The sequence below is a fragment of the Molossus molossus genome, unplaced genomic scaffold (assembly GCF_014108415.1).
Source record: "Molossus molossus isolate mMolMol1 unplaced genomic scaffold, mMolMol1.p scaffold_m16_p_6, whole genome shotgun sequence".
NCBI lineage: Eukaryota > Metazoa > Chordata > Mammalia > Chiroptera > Molossidae > Molossus > Molossus molossus.
The window spans coordinates 112,823,490-112,846,609 of record NW_023425399.1 but is presented as its reverse complement, the minus strand read 5'-3'; the positions used below and the strand labels follow the sequence as shown (position 1 = coordinate 112,846,609).

The 23,120-nt window shown below is 44.5% G+C and overlaps 1 protein-coding gene across 1 annotated transcript in view; it reads right to left on the bottom strand.

Annotated features, from left to right (window-relative positions):
* Positions 1–22,432, bottom strand: part of DOK6 (docking protein 6) — a 229,921-nt gene extending 207,489 nt beyond the window's left edge. Inside the window, exon 1 of the mRNA XM_036245439.1 lies at positions 22,334–22,432. Coding sequence (XP_036101332.1) covers positions 22,334–22,399 — 66 coding nt within the window. The 5' untranslated portion in view covers positions 22,400–22,432. The remainder of the gene's footprint in view (positions 1–22,333) is intronic.
* Between the last annotated feature and the right edge of the window lie 688 nt (positions 22,433–23,120).

Below are 23,120 nucleotides of genomic sequence, written 5' to 3'. Positions count from 1 at the left end.
TTTGTTTGTTGTAAAAACCTGTCAAAGGCAGGAAAATATATACACTTACATATTAAATTTAAATTTAAGAGAAAATAAAACAATCATATTAGAAAATTTACTTATTCGTTTACAATTAAATTGCAAAAATACAAGAAGTTCAGTGTTTTTCTGTCTTAAATGAAGACACAAAAACCCATCAATATCTGCTTTCCATTAAAAACATTATTAGAAAACTATAGGTCCTCCAATCCAAGCTGGAAATTGAACATCCCATACAATAAAATCAGTGAATTGGTTTCTATTTGTGTGTGCGTGTGTGTGCACCTGTGTGTGTGTGCACCTGTGTGTGTGTGCATGTGCACCTGTGTGGACAACCTTTCCCCCCATATTGGGGTTCAACAAATTATAGACTTAAATAACATAAAACCATATTGAATGAAGTAAAATTTAACTTCTTTTGTAAACAAAAGCATTTAATAGGCCATTAAGTTATATAAAGATGCTATAGGAAATTAAATTATTTGAAGCAAAAGTTAATTTGAAGTATGTTTAAAGAGCATTTTCTTTATAATGAGAGTGAGTTGAAATTTGAAAACAGAGCTAGTCTTTGATGTTGTTCTTGGGAGCAGATTCTTCACGCCCCGGTGAACTTTATGCAGTGATATCACGCATATTTAAAGGCATTTCAGAGTCTACATTGTAATTCAGGCTGGCTCTGCTCACAAGGAACCCAAATTGCAAAAACTGTGTTAACAAATATACGACATCACAGTGTTTTAGGTACGGAATTTTACAGATTATGCATCTGCATTATCTTATAGTTCATGCTCCTTCATTAATTTTTCATAGCAAAATTCTGCATCTTGGACTGGGGACAATGACATAAAGACGTGACTGTGGATTAGCTACCATTTCTCATAATCTATTTCAAAGTCCCACTAAAAAATACCGAGCATCATCAAGCTGCTAGCATATCTGAAGACAAAGATGCAGACAACTCAGGGAATAGGCTTCTCCTTAAAGAATGGGAAAATGGATAATAACTAAAATGTAAGCAGTAAGCCCCTCCGGTGTGGCTCAGTGACTGAGCGTCAACCCACACCAGTTCGATTCCCGGTCAGGGCACGTGCCCAGGTTGTGGGCCAGATCCCCAGTGGGGGGCGTGCAGGAGGCGGCCAATTGATGTTCTCTCTCATCGATGTTTCTATCTCTCTCTCCCTCTCCCATCCTCTGTCTTTCTAACATCAATAAAGAAAAAAAACAATAAAATTTAAGCAGCAAAAACAAACAAATGCCCTTCACTGTGTTACGCATCTTATGTACAATCTCCCGAGCCAAGCTTTCAACGAAAAAGGTTTTTGGAAAATGTCAACCCCACATCAGGGCTTTGACAAATTACTGGAATTCACATTGATTAGATGATTTCTTTCCAGATATGAGTCTATCATTATGCAAACATGTTTATGAAAACAGCACGCATGCTGCTGGGGTATTATACTCATTAAGTGTGTTACATACAATTCACAATTACATTGGAAACCCCGGACGCCCTGAGCGCTTTAAAAATTGTCAAATCTTTAGATGGCTCTGATCTTTATGCTTTTAGGTCCAGAGTTCAGAATGCTATTAACACAGGAGGAGATGATTTAAGTAACCAAATATTGACAAAAATCTATAGGAAAGATTATTTCCAAACAAAAGCAGCAGTAACTACAATAATTATAGCTGAAGCTTTATTTGGTGTCAGGATGCTAAAGCACTATCTTGATCATACAGTCATAGTAGCGTAAAATCTAAATAAGAGAAAGATCACAGTTAAGGTTAAAACACACACACATACACACACACACACGCACACGCACACACCAGACAGAAAAAAGCATATTCCTCCTAGCCCATAGAACTAGAAAGCGTTCTGAGGATTTCCTTATCAGATGTCTGATTGAGGAATCAGTTAGTTAAATGTACCAGTCAGTTGGGTGACAAAACTTTAGTGTTTCAGGAACTGAACACATTTCTGTGGGACGGGGTTAGCAACAAGCAGCAATCCGGTAAATATTAAAGTCCAGAGGAAACCTCAGAAAAAGGCAGAGGGAGGGAGTGGGCGTGGCCATGTGGATTTCCTAGTGCTCAGCCTAGACTAACCTCCGAGTAACAGGATGAAAAGAAATCACAGATGAAGGTAATGGAAAACAGGCCGACCTGCCAGTCATCCCTCTTGGCTCAGAGAATTTAAAAGGCAGGACAGTCCTTAATGGCTCGAGTTACTTGGCCACAGAGTTAAAATAATTGCTCAAGCTCCCATGAGAAACCACCTCTCCAACGCTTAAATGTTATTAATCTGGATTTGCTGAATTCGGCACAGATTTGAGGGTTTCGTAACCTTCTAGCAGAAGGATTAATCGGTTAATACCCTACACGAATGCTCTCTAAAAACATTTTTTTAAAGCCAAAGCAATTCACTGAAGCTTTTAATAAAAATAAAGACCAAAAATCTAGCACATATCAGACAGGTTCTTTCTATCGTTTATAAGACTGTGTTGAATAAATATACCTTTAGATACCCATGACATTTAGAATTTGTAATACCAAAATGGAAAGAAGCAATAATGTAATCAAAATATTCATGGGAAGCTGATGTTTGAGGATACATTTTGTAAATATTCTTAACCATTACAGCCCAAGGGGAGTTTGAGGACACCTGCACCTCTATGCAGGAACACTAACGTTTTATTTTATAAATGGTTAGTAGATGACCTCACTCCGCCAGACCTGTGCTAGGTCATGAGAACACACAGCTACAAACACACACGATGCTGGCCTTCATGAACCTCACGGTTAGTGGGAAGCACCGACCATGAGTACACAGCTCTGCACACAAGCAAGGCAAGTTGAAAGGACTAAATGAGAAGCGAACGCGCTGCTGCTCGGGGAGCGTGAGCACGGCCCTGCTTGGGAGAGACTGCAGGGGAGACAGGAGTGGGCTTTGAACACAACGCTTCTGAAACAGGGAAGGAAGAAGATGCACCGTCTCGGGGTGGACGCCACTATTTCCAGTTCTGTGCACGTTACAAAATAATAGATGCAGTAGCTTAGTTGGAAAGTAATACATTTACAAAAGTGTCAGTCACTATCAACTTCTCAGACCAATGAGCTTGCTACAGGATTTCCTCACTGTCTGAGTGTGATACCATTTCTTCACTGCCCATGAAAAGGCATCAATGAATTGATATTTAACTGCTGCTTCACAATATGTAATGTGCAGGCAGAAACATTAATATATTTAAGTACAACTACATTGGTCAAGCCCTTCCAGTAGCTTTATATAAAGCATATGAGCATGGTTTTACTGGCATTAAAAATCTCATCGGTATCTTTCTTTCTAATTATTGTTTATATATAAGCATACTATATCAATATATTTATTATGTTATTAAAATATTATGATCAATATGTTGCATCATCTTTGACATGGACACCTACTTGCTTTGCATCACAGTGGGGTACAGGTACCTCACTGGGCCAATGCCGAGGGATATGCTCTATCATTTCAGTTGTGAATATTCTCTTCGCTAATTATTTTCACTCAGTGGTTAATGATGCCAGAGTGATTCAATGATTACTCTCGTGATTGTAAAATAATACTTTTTTCTATTTCTATCACCCGTTTTGCATTCTGATTGCTCACTCTTTGCTGGCGAAGAGTTTCCTCCTCTCCCCAGCACCCCTGTTTGTGTGCCCGAAACTAAGACAGTGAGCAGGCGACGAAGTGAGATGAGGCACAGAAACCAGCTGGGGGGGCTCACTGGTCACTTCAGGGCCCTTCAGAGATCAGTGTAGACAAGGAGAGAAGTGGATGACATAAACGAAATGAAAGCAATAAGAAACAGTTGTTTTCAAACACACATAACAGATGGATAGGAAAGTAGCTGGTTTATGTAATGTCTTTTATCCACGGGCGCAATATGAACATAGTATTACATGCTCAGTCGTGTATGTGGAAGCCGGGGACCAGATGTAGCGAATGTACTGCTTCCCCGGCCCCTGCTGAGACGTCTTCCCGGAGTGTGAATGGTGATCGCAGACCTCCTGAGCTCAGTGACAGGAGAGTTCTCTTACAGTGCAGCAGCCGGGTCGTGGAGAGTTAACTACGGACACAGAGGACGAGCACCACCCAAAGATGGACAGGGATGTCCTCAGCACGGGCTGCGGGCACGAGGCTGACTGGGCTTTGTTTTCCTTTAGAATTTGCTAGTCATCGGAGGCCTGATTTCCTCAAATATACAAAGACGTAGCTATTAAATTACTTACAAATACAACGCTGAGAACATGGACACAGGTGAAGGCATCAATAAGGTAACCCATGAATTATTACTGGTGTGATCAACTGGATGAAACATGAGGACCAACAAGGAGGACATGAGGAAGCTTGGGGAGCAGGCACGAGGACACTTGGGGAGCAGGCATGAGGACACTTGGGGAGCAGGCAGGAGGAAACTTGGGGAGCAGGCATGAGGAAACTTGGGGGGCAGGCACAAGGACACTTGGGGAGCAGGCATGAGGAAACTTGGGGGGCAGGCACAAGGACACTTGGGGAGCAGGCATGAGGACACTTGGGAAGCAGGCACGAGGACACTTGGGGAGCAGGCACGAGGACACTTGGGGAGCAGGCTAGACGTGAGAAGTGCCAACCATTGAAAGAAACTGAATGAGTCCCAAACGTAGAAAAAGCACTAAAGTTTACTGTATTGAGTTTGGATTATAATAAAAAAAATAGGCAAGAATTTAGTTTTTAAATATATTCCTAAATAAAATCAAAGATTCTGCATAATTTTAAAATAACACACATTCCCGTGGGGTAGATATAGTTCTAGACTGTAATGCTTGAATGATCACTTTTTTCTAATCCTCACCCGAGGACATTTTTGCATTTATCTTCAGATAGAGCAGGAGGGAGAGGAGGAGGAAGAGGGAGAGAGAGAAACATTGAGTGGCTGCCACCCACACAACCCCAACCGGGGCCGGGGACAAACCACAACCGAGGTACGTGCCCTTAGCGGGAACCGAACCCGGGACTCTCTGGTCTGCAGGCCGATGCTCTAAGCGCTGAGCAAAACCAGCCAGGGCTGAATGATCACTTTTATATGGTAGAAACACATATAAACCCTGTGCATCCTACCCTTGAAACAAACTTGGAGGCCTTACTCTCTCCTTTAAATTCCAGTTTTCAATCTGGATACACTATGGTCATGGAAATCTGTAAGAGAACTGGCATTTCCAACTAGTTGTTCATTCTTTTGGAGAAAAAAAAAAGAGATTAATGTTGTCATTATTTGCATTGAATTTAAAAAAGATAAATGAGTTCAAATTGCCCATAATTTAGCTTTTTGAATGTAAATGACAAGTCCGTTGCCAATACAGCTGCAGGTAATTTTACTGCAAAAGAAGGATTGCCAATATTTTATACTTTACTCTGTGGCATTTACCCCTAAAATATTCTATGCTTCCCATCTGCTGTCAGTTAAAATCCCGAGTCTCTACGGATCTTTCTTCATATCTCTATGATTGTGTATCTCCCAACATACAATTATGACTCTACACCATTCTAACAAATACGCCCTATATATCAAGAAAGAGAACACACCGGGGAAACACCTAATTGAGATATTTTATAGTATGAATAATTCATATACACACAAATAATACATGAATATACAAAATGTACCAACATATCCTTCTATAATATATGGATATATATTTCTGTTAAAAAGAGTGCAAGCCATAGTCACTTTTTGTATTAAAAGAAACACACACACACGCAAAGTTAACTTACAGACCCCCCATGTAACAAAGGTTTTCTGCTGACTTAGGAGATGAAGTAGACCAAGTGGCTCTTTACCCAGCAAGGATGGAATTCCAGGATCTACTAGAACCCTGTGATTACTATTAGAAGCTTACCTACTACTCTCCACAACACCATTTGTTAAAAAGACTATTTTTTGCTCATTGTGCATTCCTGGAATCCTTGTTGAAGATGAATTGAACACATATGTGTGGACTTATTTTTGGGCAGCCTATTTTGTTCTAGTGGTCAACTTGATGGCTTTTGCCAGTACCATACTGTTTTGATTACTGTAGCATTATAATATATTTGGAAATCAGGAAGTCTTATGCCTTCAGCTTTGTTCTTCCTTCTCAGGAGTGATGTGGCTAGGTGTATCTGTGGTCTTTTGTGATTCCTGATGAATGTAGAATTGTTTTTTTCATTTCTGCAAAAAATGTCTCTGGGACTTCAATAGACATTGCATTGAATCCATAAATTGTTTGGGGTAGCTTGGACATTCAAGTAATCCATGAACAAAGGATCACTGGATATTCACATGTAAAAGAATGAAACTGACTAAACCCAAAATTTAACCCAAAAATTAACTAAAAATAGGTGTAAGACTAAAAATAAAAAAGTTCTTAATTCCTCATTACTGCATATTAAATTAAATTTTTACAACAGAGATGCAAAGGTTTCCAACGTAATATACTTTTAATTATATTAAACGTGTCATAATTTTAATTATTCCTAAAACGAGAACGGGAAATACTGTTCATAAATGCATTACATTTAAAGCAGGCTTGTCCTGCACCCAACTCTTTAGCATCAATCTCTTCACGCAGCTAGAGGAGCATTTGAAAAACTAGCAGTTACAAACCACAGGGGCCTAGACCACAGGTGAAGTTTATCGATCACTGCAGGGTAACATTGAACTAGAATGACCATACATACTAGGTAGTCAGTATAGAGCAGATGCATCTTAATTCCGAGTTCCAGACTATTTAGCTCTTCTTTTTACGTTCAAAGTATCTAGGGTGGAATGAAAAATTATTTGATCAACTTAATATATGGTTTGCATTTTGTTATATTCCACTTTTTAAATGTGGTAATCAATATAAAAGCCACTTAATAACTATTTGCTGAACATATTAAGTATGTCACTTTTCATTGTCCCTAATATATGATTTAAAAGATAACAATTCTCCTTATTTTCCAGACCTTAAACATACATTTCATGACATCACCAAAATGTCAGTGCAGGGGAACTCCAGGGCTCCATTTTTGCATAAAAGCAATAAAATCACCAGCAAAAATCATCAGCGGTAACTTCTGCTGAGCTCTGGAATTCAGCCCCAAGCCTAGAGCCACCGGAGAAAGCTTTTCGAAGGGAGATGCTGTTGCATTGCCCGTAGAGACAGCTGTGGCATTTTCACTGGCCTGCAGGACATCTCCCACTCTCCAGACCAGTGGTGGCCCCCAAACAGCTCCCCAGACTCCTGGTGCAGTGCCGGAGGGGACAGCATGGGTGTCATTCTCAGAAAACTGTGGTTGTGTTTTCTGTCCTGTGCGAAAGCTCCCTGAATGACCAGCAGGAGGTCTTACGATTAATTCACCTGAATCACAGCATCGCCGGGGCTAGAGTAGCCTTTTTCAAAAGCATTTAAAGGCCAAAGTATTGGCCACAGAGGCCTGGGTGAGGGACAACAGGACAAGCAACAGACCAAAAAGCCAGGGAAGAAGAGGTGGAGAAGAGATGTGCGGAGAAGTGAGAGCTTATAAGAGGTGAGTGTGTGTGTGTGTGTGTGTGTGTGTGTGTGTGTGACCGTTAAGACAGACACAGGGCCGTCGACTCTTCACAACCAAGCTGAGGATGAACTCACGTCCACGTCTCTCTGGTCAGACTCCCGGCAAGCACAGTGCGAAGGCTGAGAAGGAGCTGTCGGTGACCTGGCTCGGTGGCCTGGCTCGGTGGCCCAGCTCGGTGGCCCGGCTCGGTGGCCCGGCTCGGTGGCCTGCCTCAGCAGCGCAGGTCAAGAAGGACATGGTCAAGATGAGAGCAGAGATCAGGAAATAGAGACAGAAAAACAACAAAGAGGAAAACACAACCCACAGTTGATTCTTTGAACAAAAGATGAATAAAACCTTCAGCTACACTGACCAAGAAAAAGAGAGAAGATTTAAATTCCCACAATCAGAAATGAGGGTGAGGACATTACTAGAGAACAGATAGAAATAAGAAGGATGATATGCGATACGGTGAATGATTTTATGCTAAACAATTAGAACTCCTGTATGAAATAGAAAAACTAGAAACACAAACTACTGAAACGGACCGAGGAAGGAATAAGAAATGCAAATACATTTATAATATTTTAAGGGATTGAATCAGTAATCAACCTCTGCCTTTAAAGGAAAGCCCAGAATCACATACTCTCATTGGTGAACTATGCAAAATTTTCAAAAAACAACGAATACCAATCCTTGTGCTATTCTTCCAAACAATAGAATAGGAGTCAACTCCTACTAGGAAACAATTACATTGATTCCAAAGCCAAGTAAGGAAATCATTAGAACACTATAGACCAATACTCCTTATAAAAATAGATGTGAAAGTCTTTAACAAAATACTAGCAAAATGAATCCAGCAGTATATTCAAAAATTATACACCATGACTAAGTGGGATTTATCTCAGGAATACAAGTGTGACTCAACATATAAAAACTGTTCAAAGTAATAGTCATAGGAGATTGAAGAAAAAAACTCCATGTCACGTGATCATCTCAATTGATGCAGAAAAAGCATTTGACAAAATCCCAAAACCGTTCATTAAAAAACATTCCGTAAACCAGAATGGAAGGAAACTTCCTTCCTAACAGTGGGCATCTGTGAAAACCCGTAGCTAACATTACACTCGATGGTGAAGGCTGGACGCATCCACTCTAAGATCAGGAACGAGACAAGATCAGATGCTTTGGCTACTGGTATTCTACATTGTCCTAGGAGGACTAGCCAGACTACTAGGCAATTAAAAACAATCAAAGGCATCTATATATATATATATACACGCATATATAGTTTGTTTTTGGTACGTGCCTCTAGCGGGAAACAAACCTGGGACTCTCTGATTTGCAGGTCAGCACTCCGACCGCTGAGCCAAACTGGCCAGGGCCATATATTTTTTAAATGAAGCAAAAGTATCTACATTTTCAGCCCTGGCCTGTTTGGCTCAGCAGTTAGAGCGTCAGCCTGCGGTCCTGAGAGACCCAGGTTTGGTTCCCGCTAAGGGCATGTACCTTGGTTGCGGTTTGTCCCCGGCCCTGGTTGGTCGTGCGGGTGGCAGCCACTCGATGTGTCCCTTTCACATCGATGTTTCTCTCTCTCTCTCTCTCTCTCTCTCTCTCTCTCTCTCTCTCTCTCTCTCTTCTCCTCTCTGTCCCTCCCACTCTATCTGAACAAAAAATGGAAAAATGTCCCTGGGTGAAGATAAAAAAAATAAAAAAGTATCTACATTTTCAGAAGGCCTGATCTTTTATATAGAAAGATCTTAAAAAATGCACACACACGCACACGCACACGCACACGCACACAAATACCTATGAGAGCTAATAACAAATTCAGCGAAGTGGCAGAACACAAGATCAACATGAAAGACTCAGACGGATTTCTATATACCAGCCATGAATAATCTGAAAATAAAATTAAGAAAACAGTTTCATTTATAATAGCATAAAAAATAGAATACTTAAAAATAAATTTAACCAAAGAGCTGGAAGACAGGGACGCGTAAACTCCGAAATATTGCCAAAATTCATTCGAGGAGACCTAAAGAAATGGAAAGACATCCCACGCCCACCAGTCAGAACACTGACCAGTGTTCAAATGGCGATACCCCGGCCTAGCAAGAGAGCTACACAGTCAGCGCAATTCCTGGCGAAATCCCACCGGCCTGCTGCAAAAGTTTATATAATTCAAAACTCAATGTGGAAGGGTAAGTAACTGCACGTAGCCAGAATAATCACAATAAAGAAGGACAAAGTTGGAGGACTCAATTCTCAATTTTAAAATTTACCGCAAAGCGCTGTCCTGGACTTGGGACGGCCATCTCTCGGGGAGGGGATTCTGACCATTCAAGTTGGCAAATGCACTGGGAACACGACCGCAGGTCTCCGTGTAGGGAGCAGGAGGAGCAACTCCCTGGCATAAGAAAGTCAGCAGCAGGCAGGTCTACTGTCTCAAACTCATGGGACGGGGCAGAAAGTAGCACAGGGAAATGCTGGGAGGCAAAGGCCGATCCTGAATGGTCTGGAAGTCATGCTGACTTTAGTCTTTCTCTTAGCACCATCAGGTCAGCTGACAGAATTTGGAAACAAATGGAACACACAGGCGCGCGGTTACTGTGTTCTAGCAGAGAGATCAGAGCAGCAGAGGATCCTGCTCTCTCCAGCTGAGACAGCGACGTCTGTCCTGGGCAGTGAGGCCAGGGAGTGGGGTCCCCTAATGCCAACCATGACACAACATGTACACCCCTTACTTACATCACTTTTCTAAATAACTTGACCTATTTGCTCTTCACCCCAACATCATTGTGCAAAGGAGAAAGGTGGAGAACAGAGAGGAGAGAATTTCCACAAGTCACTTTGCCAGCAAGGGCTGGAGCGGATTCTAGCCCGAATCTACGCACTGGCCCCCTGAACTACGCCATCCCCACGAGTCCTCCTGAAGGCTGTCTCCAGCTGCCTGCTGAGAGGGGGCTGTGCATCCCGCACGTACTCAGTGTTCACATTCAGACACTAAAACCTTTCTGTAAACAGAAAAATTTGAAAAAATCAATATGCAAAAATTGTTCAGAACTCTATAGCTTCCAGACTTTGAATTTGGGCCCTGAATCTACTAATTTGTTTGCTGCAAGGAAGACTACCTCTATATATCCTCTTTACAGCACATGAAAGACATTGTCACCATCATTATGTTTAGATAAAATCAGAGCGAAGGAATCTTCTTCCTACTCCATTGATTTTTGTGTTAATTCAACAAGTACGTACGGAGCACCTGCCAAGGATCAGCGTGTACTATGAGTTTGGGGTGGGGACAATGGAGGCGGGTCCCTAACCTCAGCAAGTGTAGTCCGTGGGAAAGAGAGAGAAAAACAGTAAATATATATATATATATATATATATATATATCATCATCTATAATTCAAGACGATAATATTTGTTATGAGGAGAAAATACAAGTATTTCTGAGACAATAATCAGCATGTAAAGAAGTATCTAGCAGAAATTAAATTTCTATTGCTCAAAAATAATCTGCCAAGCCTATTAAGAACCCTTAAAGATAGCTCAAAATTAAGCTGCACAAGAGATAAATCCAGATAATTTTGTGAGCCTTCACAAGATGAGTACATTTACTCTATTTTAAGGAGAGAGAATAAAACAAGTGAAAAATAACATTAATGGTGATAAAACATTAAAAACACACACACACATGGTCAAAGGAAGACTGATTAATTATGCACAGTTTGTACACAATTTAGGATTATCCAAATCCTCTGAATCCTTCACTTTGTTCTCCTCCCCCATCTCTGCATTTCCCAGGGTAACCATATTTTAATCCCCGGCTTAAATGTTATCGCCTTTCTAAAGTATTTTTCTGAACTCTGCTCTCCCTCCAGCAAGAACAATTTGTCCTTTTCTCTCAATATGGAAAATACTTTATTGCGTCTTTCTCAAGGCCCTGGGAACACTGGGCGCTGCATTACGCGGAGTGGTTCGCTTTACCTGAACCATCTCTCTCTACCACAGAACACCTGGAGTGCTTTTCACAGGCCACAGCTGTTGAATGAACAATTATTGTGTACATCCCCTGGCGGTTGATATTTCTATTATAACGAAGAATAATAGACTTGTATCTACATTTACGGCTACATGGTACCATGCATGTCGTGGTGGGCCGAAGAACAGACTCTCTGATTCAGAAACGCCTTGTAATTCCAGTTCTCTATGCTACCAATGCGTGAAGGCGTCACTGGGGAAAGTTGGGGACGGCTTTAACCATTTTTCTTTGCAAGAACTGTAGTTCAAAACCAGGCATGTTAAATTGCACATCGGTAGATGTGAAGCACAGCAGGTGAATACGTATTTCACACTCTGATGACATGGACTTAAACATGACTGGACAAGGAATCGGAGAGGGGCAACCCGAGGCTGCCACTTTGATGGGGGATGGGAAGGCTGGCTCCTATCCTTCAGTTGGTGACAACTCTCTAGAACCCCAGTGTCAGAGGTCACTGGGGAGCAGGCTCCAGCCACAGCTGCCACCCCAGAGGCCCAGCATCTCCCTGGAGCAGTGGCCCCTGCTCACACTGCACACGTGCCTCCCGAAGGCACGAACCCCAGCGTGCGGATCCCCCGCAGGTCCCACGTGCCCGTGTGCTGTCTCCTTTCCTTTCGTTCCAGCCTCTTCGCCACCCCAAAGGGAGAATTATTCCCCTCGTTTTCCCCAGGAGGAGCTTGAAGTGGAATGTGTTGAAGAAGTGTGTCCAAGGTCACTGGGAGCACTTGGCAGGAACACGGAAGGCACGATCATCAAGGTCAACACGCGTTTGGGGAATGAATGAGAAACTGGACGCGGTTGCAAACACAGCTCCACCTGGCTATGAGCCTTGTCCCCGCCTTTCCATCAGGGCTCCCAGATTCCCCAAGCTTCGCCACCCCACGGAGTGCAGCCTCACATACTGATGCTCAGAGAGAAGAACAGTCAGTCAGTCAGAAATAGCTAAAAGGCGCAATGAGATGGGAAATGGGTTATCCCCAGTGGGACAATCGCGTGTCAACCAAAAGATCTCGCTCTGTTTGCGGCCGTCCCGTCGGTGCACGGGCTTCTCCCACACTCGCCATGCTTTGGCAGCACTTCACAGAACAGATCGTCTGAGGTTGCAAAAATACATAGGAACGCATCTGTAATACTTAGAGATAAAAAAAATACACAGATACGTGTGTGTTTGTGTGTATAATACAAATGTTTCAAAGCACACCCATTGTCAATAATAAAGAAATAACCTGATCCTTTAAAAAATACATGGGAAAATATATAACAAAACCCCACGCGAGAAATCCCTGCAGTTCGTTCCAATGTGTGCTCTCTCGCTACTTGAATGTCGCATAAGCGGCGATGTACTTAAATAGCTCCTGAGGAGAAACCCTCCCCTTTCTTTCCAAACCAGTTATACCCAGTTAAAAGGGAAAGACGATCTGCGTGTCCCCTTCTCTGCTGTGTAGACACGAGACACAGAGCAAAGCCCCGCCCCGCGCAGGGGGCCCACCGAGCCTCCCCGCCGCCACCGGCCAGCAGCGCACTCTGCCCAGCAAATGCGACTCAAGCACCGCGTGAGACCTGGATGGACATGCAATTTCGCTTTATCTGGGGTAACTGTTGGCTGCACTTTGGGTTTAAAAATATTTTTATTACATTCTAATTAACTGACAAAATGTGAGGCAATACAAAGCGCTGCTCATTTAAAAGTCACCTCGAATCTCCCCTGCCAGTTCTTGCAAAGTGTCTGAGAGAAAGCGTCCCAGAAGTCACAACTACTAGGTTTTGCCATTCAATTAAAGAACACATTTTAAAAAAAGATTTCACTGGATCTGAAAAAAAAAAAAATCGGGAGGAAAACGGAAGGCTGCTTTCTAAGAGTGGATTATGACCTGTTCTCCAAACAGAAGCCCTGTTCCACGAGCAGCAATAAATACAGGGCTAATAGATCCCCTAGAAACCGTGGATGCATTCTGCTGCCATTTAAAAATAAACCCAGATTTTATTAACACTGACAAAGTGGATTTAAGCCCATTAGAACGCACAGAATCCAGCTCTTTAAATAAAAGTGAGTGTCTATAATTTTTTTCTTTTTATTGATTTTTTTTTTATAGAGAGAGGAAGGGAGAGGGACAGAGAGATAGAAACATCAATGAGAGAGAACATCGATTGGCTGCCTCCTGTGTGCCCCGCATTGGGGATTTGTCCCACAACCTGGGCATGTGCCCTGACTGGGAATTGAACCAACGACCTCTTGGTGCATGGGTCGACGCTCAACCAGTGAGCCACACCGGCTGGACCAGTGTCTATAATTTTACTTCCTCCACAGTTGTCACAAGCTGCCACCTCCATGACTGTGTAATAATCAAAACCATTAAAGCAATCAAGTCCCTGTGTTCTGAGGTCAAGCAGACACATCCAGTGACTTTGAACCTTGATTGGATCATGGGTGTGTGGCCAGGAAATAGAACGTGCACCCAGTATATCTTTTTTTTTTTTTTTATCCTCACCCGAGGACATTTTTCCATTTTTTGTTCAGGTAGAGTGGGAGGGAGAGAGAGGAACAGAGAGAGAGAGAGAAACATCGATGTGAAAGGGACACATCGAGTGGCTGCCACCCGCACGACCGACCAGGGCCGGGGACAAACTGCAACCGAGGTACGCGCCCTTAGCGGGAACCGAACCCGGGTCTCTCAGGACCGCAGGCCGACGCTCTAACCGCTGAGCCAAACCGGGGCCCCAGTTTATCTTTAACGATGAAATCCTAGGGAGTGGCTACTCTTCAGCTGAGTTCATTTTCCACGTTCCAAGCATGACGCAAAGATGTGTTTTCTAATGACTATTTTTAAATTGGATCAATATATGCTTTAACTAAAATTGTATTTTCTTCCATGAATAACTTTTTCTTCGGGGGAGATTTTAAATGTATAAACTCTGAACTCTGATTTCTAGGCATTAACTCCAACAGATGTATTACAGCCACCTGCACTCATTATTGGATTAGCTAAGTTGTAAATAAGATTCGTTTTACATAGCGAAACCTTGTCGAAATACAGAAATACACCTATCTGTTCCCTCTCTTTTCTTAAAATTGTGTGATGTATAAACAATCAGCTTAAAGGAGTGTCCACTCTTCACTCAGTTTATCTGTAGGTTTGGTATCTTTTAACCCATTTTATTTTATTTATTTATTTTTTATCCTCACCCGAGGACATTTTCTCATTTTTTTGTTCAGGTAGAGTGGGAGGGAGAGAGAGGAACAGAGAGAGAGAGAGAAACATCGATGTGAAAGGGACACATTGAGTGGCTGCCACCGCACGACCGACCAGGGCCGGGGACAAACTGCAACCAAGGTACATGCCCTTAGCGGGAACCGAACCCGGGTCTCTCAGGACCGCAGGTCGATGCTCTAACCGCTGAGCCAAACCGGCCAGGGCCTTTTAACCCATTTTAAAAGTTGTAATGATGAACTGATTTAGTTTAATAATTTTTAGAGAAACTTTCACTAAATTTAAATTTTATTATGGAGTATTTCAGTGTTTAATTGTAGTATATTTTTCAAGTTCTCTCTCCTGATTTTTGGTAATCCTTACCTGAGGACATTTTCCATTGTTTTTGTTTGTTTGTTTGTTTTAACAGAGAGAGAAACATCAATGGGCTGCCTCCCCCATATGCCCCAAATGGGGTCAGGGATCAAACCCGCAACTTAAGTTTGTGGCCTGATGGAGAATCGAACCTGCAACCTTCTGGTGTACAGGGGCCAACGCTCCTACCAACTGAGTCACACCGGCCAGCGCTCAAGTTCTCTTTCTTTGTTTTCTTTCCTTTGGTTATTATAATTTATATAGATTCCTACAATCTAATGGCTATGGCTTTAAATAAACAACGCTTACATGCAGGATGCTAATAACTTTTAATACACGTAGGAAAACAAAACAAATGCAGATAATCCAGGACCCTTTGCCCTCCCAGGTTCCTCCGTTCCCGCCCACCCCTCCTCCGTGCTCACCTAATGGGCTCCATCCACTCTCCCATCAGAACTAACTGAAATGCGTCCGTGTTTCTGGCTCTCGACTGTGGAGTTACCTTCTGTTTCTCACCAGCTTCCCTTGCAAAAGGCATGTATATGTCCATGTGTCTACTTTCTTGATCCCTTATTATGTGTGCCCCTAGAAGTTAAGATTCATACTCTCTGCTCTCATGTATCCTGGGCTACATAATGACTACACAGAGCAAGACCTTAGAGTCAATGTTCAGTTGGTGAATCCCTGTTAGATACTAGACATGAAAAAACAGCAACAGCTTTTGTAGAAACCAGCAGCAACCAATGAGAAAATCTCATTTAAATGTTTAAAGGAATCATTCAACATTAAGTACAGAAGAATAAATATAACAAAATACTGGAAAACATAAAAAAGTAGGACTTCTTTAACAAGGTCATGGATAAGAATATTTAATAAATGGGGTGAAAAACTGGTGATCCATCTGGAGACAAATAGATCCCAAACTTAAATGTAAAAAACAGTTGTTGGTTGATTAAAAATCTAAGTGTATATAGATTTACATGAAAACAAAAGAATAAAATAGAAAATGGCAATTTTATGTTACAGTGAGGAATGACTTCTTAAATAAGACTCAAAAGGTACAAGCCACAAAGAAAATTGATACATTGATTTCACTAAAATTTAAAGTATCAGTAAGACACAGGAAACCATAAGAAAATTAAAGGCAAGCCACAACATGAAAATAGAGAGTATATAGTTTGTAACTGCAGAGGAATATTTAAAATATAGACAGAACTCCTGTATACTGAATTCACACAGAAAAGTGAGCAGTGCAACCAAAGAGAGAATTCACAAACCAGGAAATTAGGTCAATAAACATATGAAAACGTGTTCAAAGTGCAGAGAAGTACAAGTTTAAAACACCCATTCACCCAAGAGAGAAAAAGTCTCACCCCGCAAGGTATTGGCGAGGGAGCAGAATGGAGACTCAGGGGAGATGCGTTTGAGGACCTCTGGGAGGCAACTGGGCAATACCTAGAACGTACCAACCTATGTCCAGCAAATCCACCTGTAAGCAAATCCACCTGTCAGCATGTGACCTGAAGAGGCTCCATTAAGAAATTCAAACTGTGGAGTATGTATACAAAGGGGTAGTATGCAGAAATCAAATGAATAAACTGGAACTCTTTATAAAAATGATTACATCTCAAAAAAATAACCTTGAGCTAAAACAAATATATTTCAAGAAGTCACATATATTATTTAAAGAAATATAAAAAATGTAATAAATACAGAAAAACTGCACAGAGTTTAAAACATAAGATTATTTCTGAAGTTACTGTGTTGGGCTATGCAAGGACTTCAACTCTATCCATGTTAATTCTTTTTTAAAAGCTGAAGAAAGCATAGAAAAATGATATGTTTAATAAAGCTTTATGTTCTCCGTAAGCCTAAAATATTTCATCATTTAAAGAAATATTGCAGGATCAATTACTGTTGAGAATATGATAAAAAAAGTTCTCTCATTTCATTGCTTCTGGGCTTATAAATTGGAACAATTACTTGTGAGCAAACTGAAAACATCTAGAAGAGTGAAAATGTACATGTTTTAAAAACCAGCTATTCTTCTTTTATCCACATCACATACCCTGGGGGACCTTGGATACATGTGATCAAAGAGAATTATGTAAGTGTATTTGTCGAAGCACCAACAGAAAAACCTTATTAAATGTCCACTAACAGAGGAAGTGCAGTTTATTCATGTGATACCAGACAATACACCCATTGAAACGAACAACTTGATCTATATAGTAACAGATAAATACTGAATAAATACTGAATACAGCTGTGGTGTGTGTTGAATGGCAAGAGATGCGTTTTCAACTCTCAGCATTTTTCTATCTTAAAAAAAATTTAAATCAGAAGAAAGTAATATGCTAATATTGGTAAAATATGGGTAGTCTGTAATCTGATCCTGTGTAATTTCCAGTACACTGAATATATTACATAATTTAAAAATCCCTAAATGAAACAATGGGAGGTATTGTGGCTAGCTCTGAATTACAAGTTTAAGTTTAATTATTACTCTAGGTAATGAGAAACCATGGGAAAACTTAAGAGGGGGAATTACATATTTCAAACTGAAGTTTAGGAAAATTGCTCTGGCAGGACTACAGGGGAATTGAGCAGGCAGTAAAAAGAACCATTGGGAAGTCCCATCAACACCGAAAACTACAAACGCGGAATAAAGCTACGGAAGCAGAATTTCAACTGGAAAGAGGCCACCGGTGATGCCCCCAGGTGGCAGCCAAACGGTGTGGCTTCGGACTGTGTGCGGACAAAAGAGAAGGGAAGAGCCAGTACCATCTCTGCCATCTGCTTCGGAATTGTTTTTAAGGGAGTGGCCAGGCTAACAGAAACATCTACTTACACATGTTCCTGTGTGACAAAGTGGCTGGTTTGGGAAGAAGAAGAGTGTGTTCCATTTGGACTCAAGCAGGAAACATCTCCTGGAAGCTTAGGCACCCACATCTGGGGACTGGAGGGGAGACGAAAAGTTTAAAACGTCTACTTTAGGGAAGACGTTTGAGAAGTAGGAATTCAACCGTAGGGCTGAGGACTAAATAAGGATTATAAGGGAAAGAGAAGACGATGTGAAGAAACAGCCCATTGGGAGAATTCTGGTGGGCTCAGAGAGTGGGGGGAAGGGGAGTCAGTGAAAGACGCGGTGGGAAGGAGGGGGCACAGTGAGGGGACCCTTGCCCCTCCCACACACATGTGGCACATTAGAAGCACATGAAGTTTACTTAGGACTGGAAACTGGTGAGATGTATATAATGGAAGATTAGAAGTGCAGGGTCTCCCAGGTCATAGTATTGTGCTCCTGGTATCGGACACAGATTGAAGTGACATTTAAAACAGTTGGCAGAGAAGAGCTGACCAGCGCAGAGGAGAAGGTCCGTGCGAGGCAGGATGGTGGCCTGGCGCCTTCAAGCAGGTGCTGCCAAGCACGACCACCCTGGCATCCTCCACGCCGGTGCCGGTGGCCACATGCACATCAACCCATGCACGTCCTGTTGCCAGACTAAAGCAACTTTTAAACAAGCAGTTGCTCTGGGTTAAAATCGTACTGTACCTCCCCCCTTCGACTGTATCAAATGCAAAACACAGCAACATATTTTTTCCAAAGCAAAGAGATGACATTAAATACAACATACTCCAAAAATGAGGACGTTCCTTCATTGTGGCGAGTCAAGTCAGTGTCTGATGCTTAGAAATACCAGTGTCAGCGGGTAGAAGGGCGGGGGTCTACGTAACCCAGCATGTTGCCTACAGGGTGAGGCAAAAGCAGGCTAACAGCGGTTCATGTGGAAAATAACACAATAGCTCATAAATAATAAATATAAGGATAAACCGTTTTATGTATTCGCAACTGTAAACATACTTTTGCCCCACCCTGCATTCATAGAAACAGTGATGTGTTAGAATGAAAAATGAATGCAGAACTTCAAGAAATGACTATGAGTTTTGGCCTTATACTTTTTAATGATTTGACACCTTTAAAACTGTAGTGATTTCATAAACGTATTTTTCAAGGACAAAAATAAAATCCAGGAACATGAGTCTATTTTTTCCCCTTCAAACTTATTTTCTTAAATGAATGAAGAAAAGCTGATTCATGATTGAAGACAAATTTCAAAGCAAACATTCAAACAGATTTCTAACGCTTCTACTTCACCCCAAGGGTCAGCTGAGGAGCTGTCCTCGATGCGTGGGGACCTCTAGGACACATGGATGGAAAGGTCCCTTCAACTGCTTCCTGTGTGGCTCTAGGTCAGGGTCAGCCCACTGCCTTCCGGTAAGAAGTGTTTTTCTGCCCTCATTCAGCACAACCCTGAACACTAGTTTGTGGGGAGTGAATGGCACTTGAGAACATTTCATCTCAGCCTATGTTTTCATGTCATAACCTCTGATCCAACTGGCCTCCGACTGGGCCTTTCTCCCCCATTAGAATGGGATAAATTAGGTTTTCAAAACATGAGCTCTGTGCAGAAGGCATCAAACATCTAGGCACATGCCATTAGAATCACTTTTATTTTGAAATTTAGTTTTGAACATGAACCATAAAGCCATCACTATGCATCTTTTGAGTTAAAAATAATTTATTTGGGCAAGCCCATAGCTCTAAGTCCACAAAATCAGTGATATGAATTATTAACTATGGAAATGGACAATGCTTATGTGATTCCCATGTCTGTGATTCGGGGCATGACTACACGTTTCGGTTTTTCAGGCACACAATACTTGCTTCCAGTTTTATCATCTGGTGGGACTCGCTCCCCACGGAACCCTGTGTGTTCTGTCGTTTGAACTCACCCTTGTGAACACCAGGACCTTCTGAATAGAAGCATCTCTAAAGTTTTTTTTAAAGAAAATAAATAATATTTCCCCAAGGCTAATTTATTTTAAGGTCAAAACAACAACAGAAACTGCTTCCACACCGACCTCTGTGGAGTTCACGCCTCCCAGGTAGAGATGGAGCACAAAGGCCACTCATTCACCTGCGCACACAGACGCTTCCACGGGCTCCGGGAAGGCTGTCCTTCACAAAGGCACAGCTGTGCACAGCGAGAGCAGCTTGGACATGTAATGAGCGGACAGGGTCACTCCTCTTTAGGGGAAACGGAATTCTAAAAGGGCGTTTCAAAGGCTGACACTGCCCAGTTACCCCAGAAGCATTCCACGTCCTTTTCTCGCGCCCTGTCTTTTCGTTGGGCTGCATACTCAGTTTTCAGTGTATTTAATCCTGGAAAGCTCGGTGGGGGAGGAATCCGTCAGGTCCCAGGGCCAAGTGCGCAAGGAGCCTTCTCAGCCTTGTATTCCTTGGTGTGGTTTTCACGGGCACGGTGACTCCGCAGAAGCACACATCTCCCCGGGGGCCCTCAATCATCCAGGAGCTTGTAACATTTGAGGTGTCAGACACCACTGAGGTTCCAAGAACACGGACGAGCAAGAAGGATGAATAAGCACCACGTGGGAGAGGGAAGGGCTTCAGAGGTCAAGTTCCTGAAATGGTTCTCGCCTCCAGCGCCAGCCCCGCACGTCCTTTCTTGGCTGACGCCGTGGAGGTGACAGATGGAAGCACTGCGTCCCGGCTGCGAGCAGCCATGGGCCTCCTTCCCGGACCACGGCAGCTTCTCACGTGGCTTCTTCCTCGTCTCCGAGAAAGACCGAGGCGCCTTCTTCCATCCAAGAGCAGCTCCGAAACCCCGCTGAGCATCTGCACCCCCATCCCTGGCGCCAGGCTGGGGGAGGGGCTGTAGTCACCCGGCTCTGTACTTCCCCTTCTGATCTGCTGAAGTTCCAGAACGGGCCCCTTGTACCCTTGGGGGGCAACCTGCATCTTGAACATGAAACCCAAGGCAAGTGGGTTTTTCCCCTGCCTCCAACGGCCTGTCTACCAACTCCCCACAAAACGACTTCTGGGTACCTGGTGATCCTTCCTCTTTTAGGGACACTGCCCTACCTTAGTTCGGTTTTCTAAAGATACATTCATCTCTCGCTCTTTCTTTCTTTTTTTCCTTAGTGATAACATGCTTTCCCCCTCTCCAGGATTAATATTCCTCCATTATGATGGGAACGCACGGAATTTTCTTGTCCAAGGCCGCTTTGCCCCAGGATTCCAGAGCTTTAGGAACTTTAAGAACAGTGAAGACTGACATCCTAGGAACCCCCGAAATGGGCATCTTTGCCCCCCAGCTGGCATGACCCTTCAGGCTTCTGGCCGCAGGTCGGGCTCCGGTGCCCACCTCCACCAAGGGGACCAAGTGCAAGTGGCTGCGACCTCTCTCCTGCCCCCCAGGTCTGGGCAGCTTTCTGCTCAGGTGCCGCCCCGCCTCTCCAGCCCCCTCCTGTCCACACCCCAGGTCCTCCAGGACCGGCCTTCTTACCTCCTCTCCAGTCACGAGAGAAGTTCTGAACCCCAGGGGTCTACACTGTTTTGGTCCCGAGTCAGACAGAGCATCTTGCGAGAAAACAGCTACGAAAAGGTCTCCGGAAACTTTGCCGTCTCGAACGCTCCGGGGCCAGCGCCCCAGCGCCCCAGACACACCTGCCTGCCCGGGCGCCGGCGCAGGGGTCCGGGCGCACACACAGCCCGGGAGCCAGACCGCGAGCAACCGCCCAGGGCGCATTCACCTCGGGGGCAGGCAGCGGCGGGGACCCACGGCGCTGCTTGGGCATCAAGACAATTTTGAAATGTGCTTGGGAAGCGGGGACGAGAAAATGGTGATTCTAAACACACACACCGGTGGGTCTGCCCACCTCCTGCCACCCAGCAGTGCTACCCGACAGGCGCACACTTTTAAGAACAGACCATGGCGGGTGTCACTGTGTAGAAACCATCCTCCGGTGCACATTCATCTCGGACCTGACAGTCCCTGTCGTCTACATGACTTCTCAGTCTGGGACCAAACCAGCCCCGCGCGCAGGGCGATGGGGACCAAGGCGCTCCGGGAGCCCTCGGCCCGCGTGCAGAGCAGAGCTCCGGGCAGGTGAGGCCCGGGACCGCCGAGCAACAAGCGCCCCGTCTTCCGGAGGCCGGGCCGAGCGCCCCCGTCCCCGGCGCGGGTCACCTCTCCCCGCCCCCTCTCCGCCGGCTGCGCCAGGCGGGCGCAGGGGAAGGAGAAAGCCGAGCGGGCCACTCACCCCCAGCTTCCTGCTGCGGATTTTCACGTAGCCCTGCTTGACTATGTCGTTAAAGTTGGAGGCCATGCCAGCGCGCTCGGCTTCTGCGAGTCCGGAGCCGCCGTCCGCAGCCAAGTCCGCGCAGGTCCCGCATCCAGCCAGCCGCCTCCAGCAGCACGCCTCCGCCCTGCGCCCCCGAACTGCCGCCGGCGGGGACGCGGGCTGGGTGGCGGGGCGGCCTCGGCCGGGACGCAGCCGGGCGCCCGGAGCAGCGCGCAGCGCAGCGCCTGCCCTTCCTGTGCGGGTCCCCGCCTTCGCCCCACCGCCCCTGCGGCTCCCACAGGCGGCTGTTCTGTCGGCAGCGCACCGCTGGCCGCAGCGCACCATCGAGGCTCCCGGCGCAGGGGGAGGGGAGGGGCGGGGGGCGGGCCGAGTCGCCCGCGTGCCTCCCTCCTCCCGGCCCACGGGGTGGCTGGGCTCCGAGACACTGGCCAGACGCGCTCCTCGCTCCATCACTCCCGCCCCCGGGGCCCCGCTGCTCCCACCGGCTCCCGGGCCTGCAGCGCTCTCGGCGCCGGATTCCTGAGGACACGCTCCCCATTCCATTCCGGGCTCTTGATCGTCCCTCCCAACCGGACCCCGGGAAAGGGCAGCGGGGTGCTTCCCAGGAGAGAGGCAAGCGAGAGGAGACGACTGGGTATTGCAAAGGCTGTGTTTACAGTGCATTTTCGTTCCTGGGCACGGGCTCGCGGTCCGGGTCCTTGCCCCGTTAGGAAGTGTGGACCCAGCCAGGCTCCTCCGGTGCACA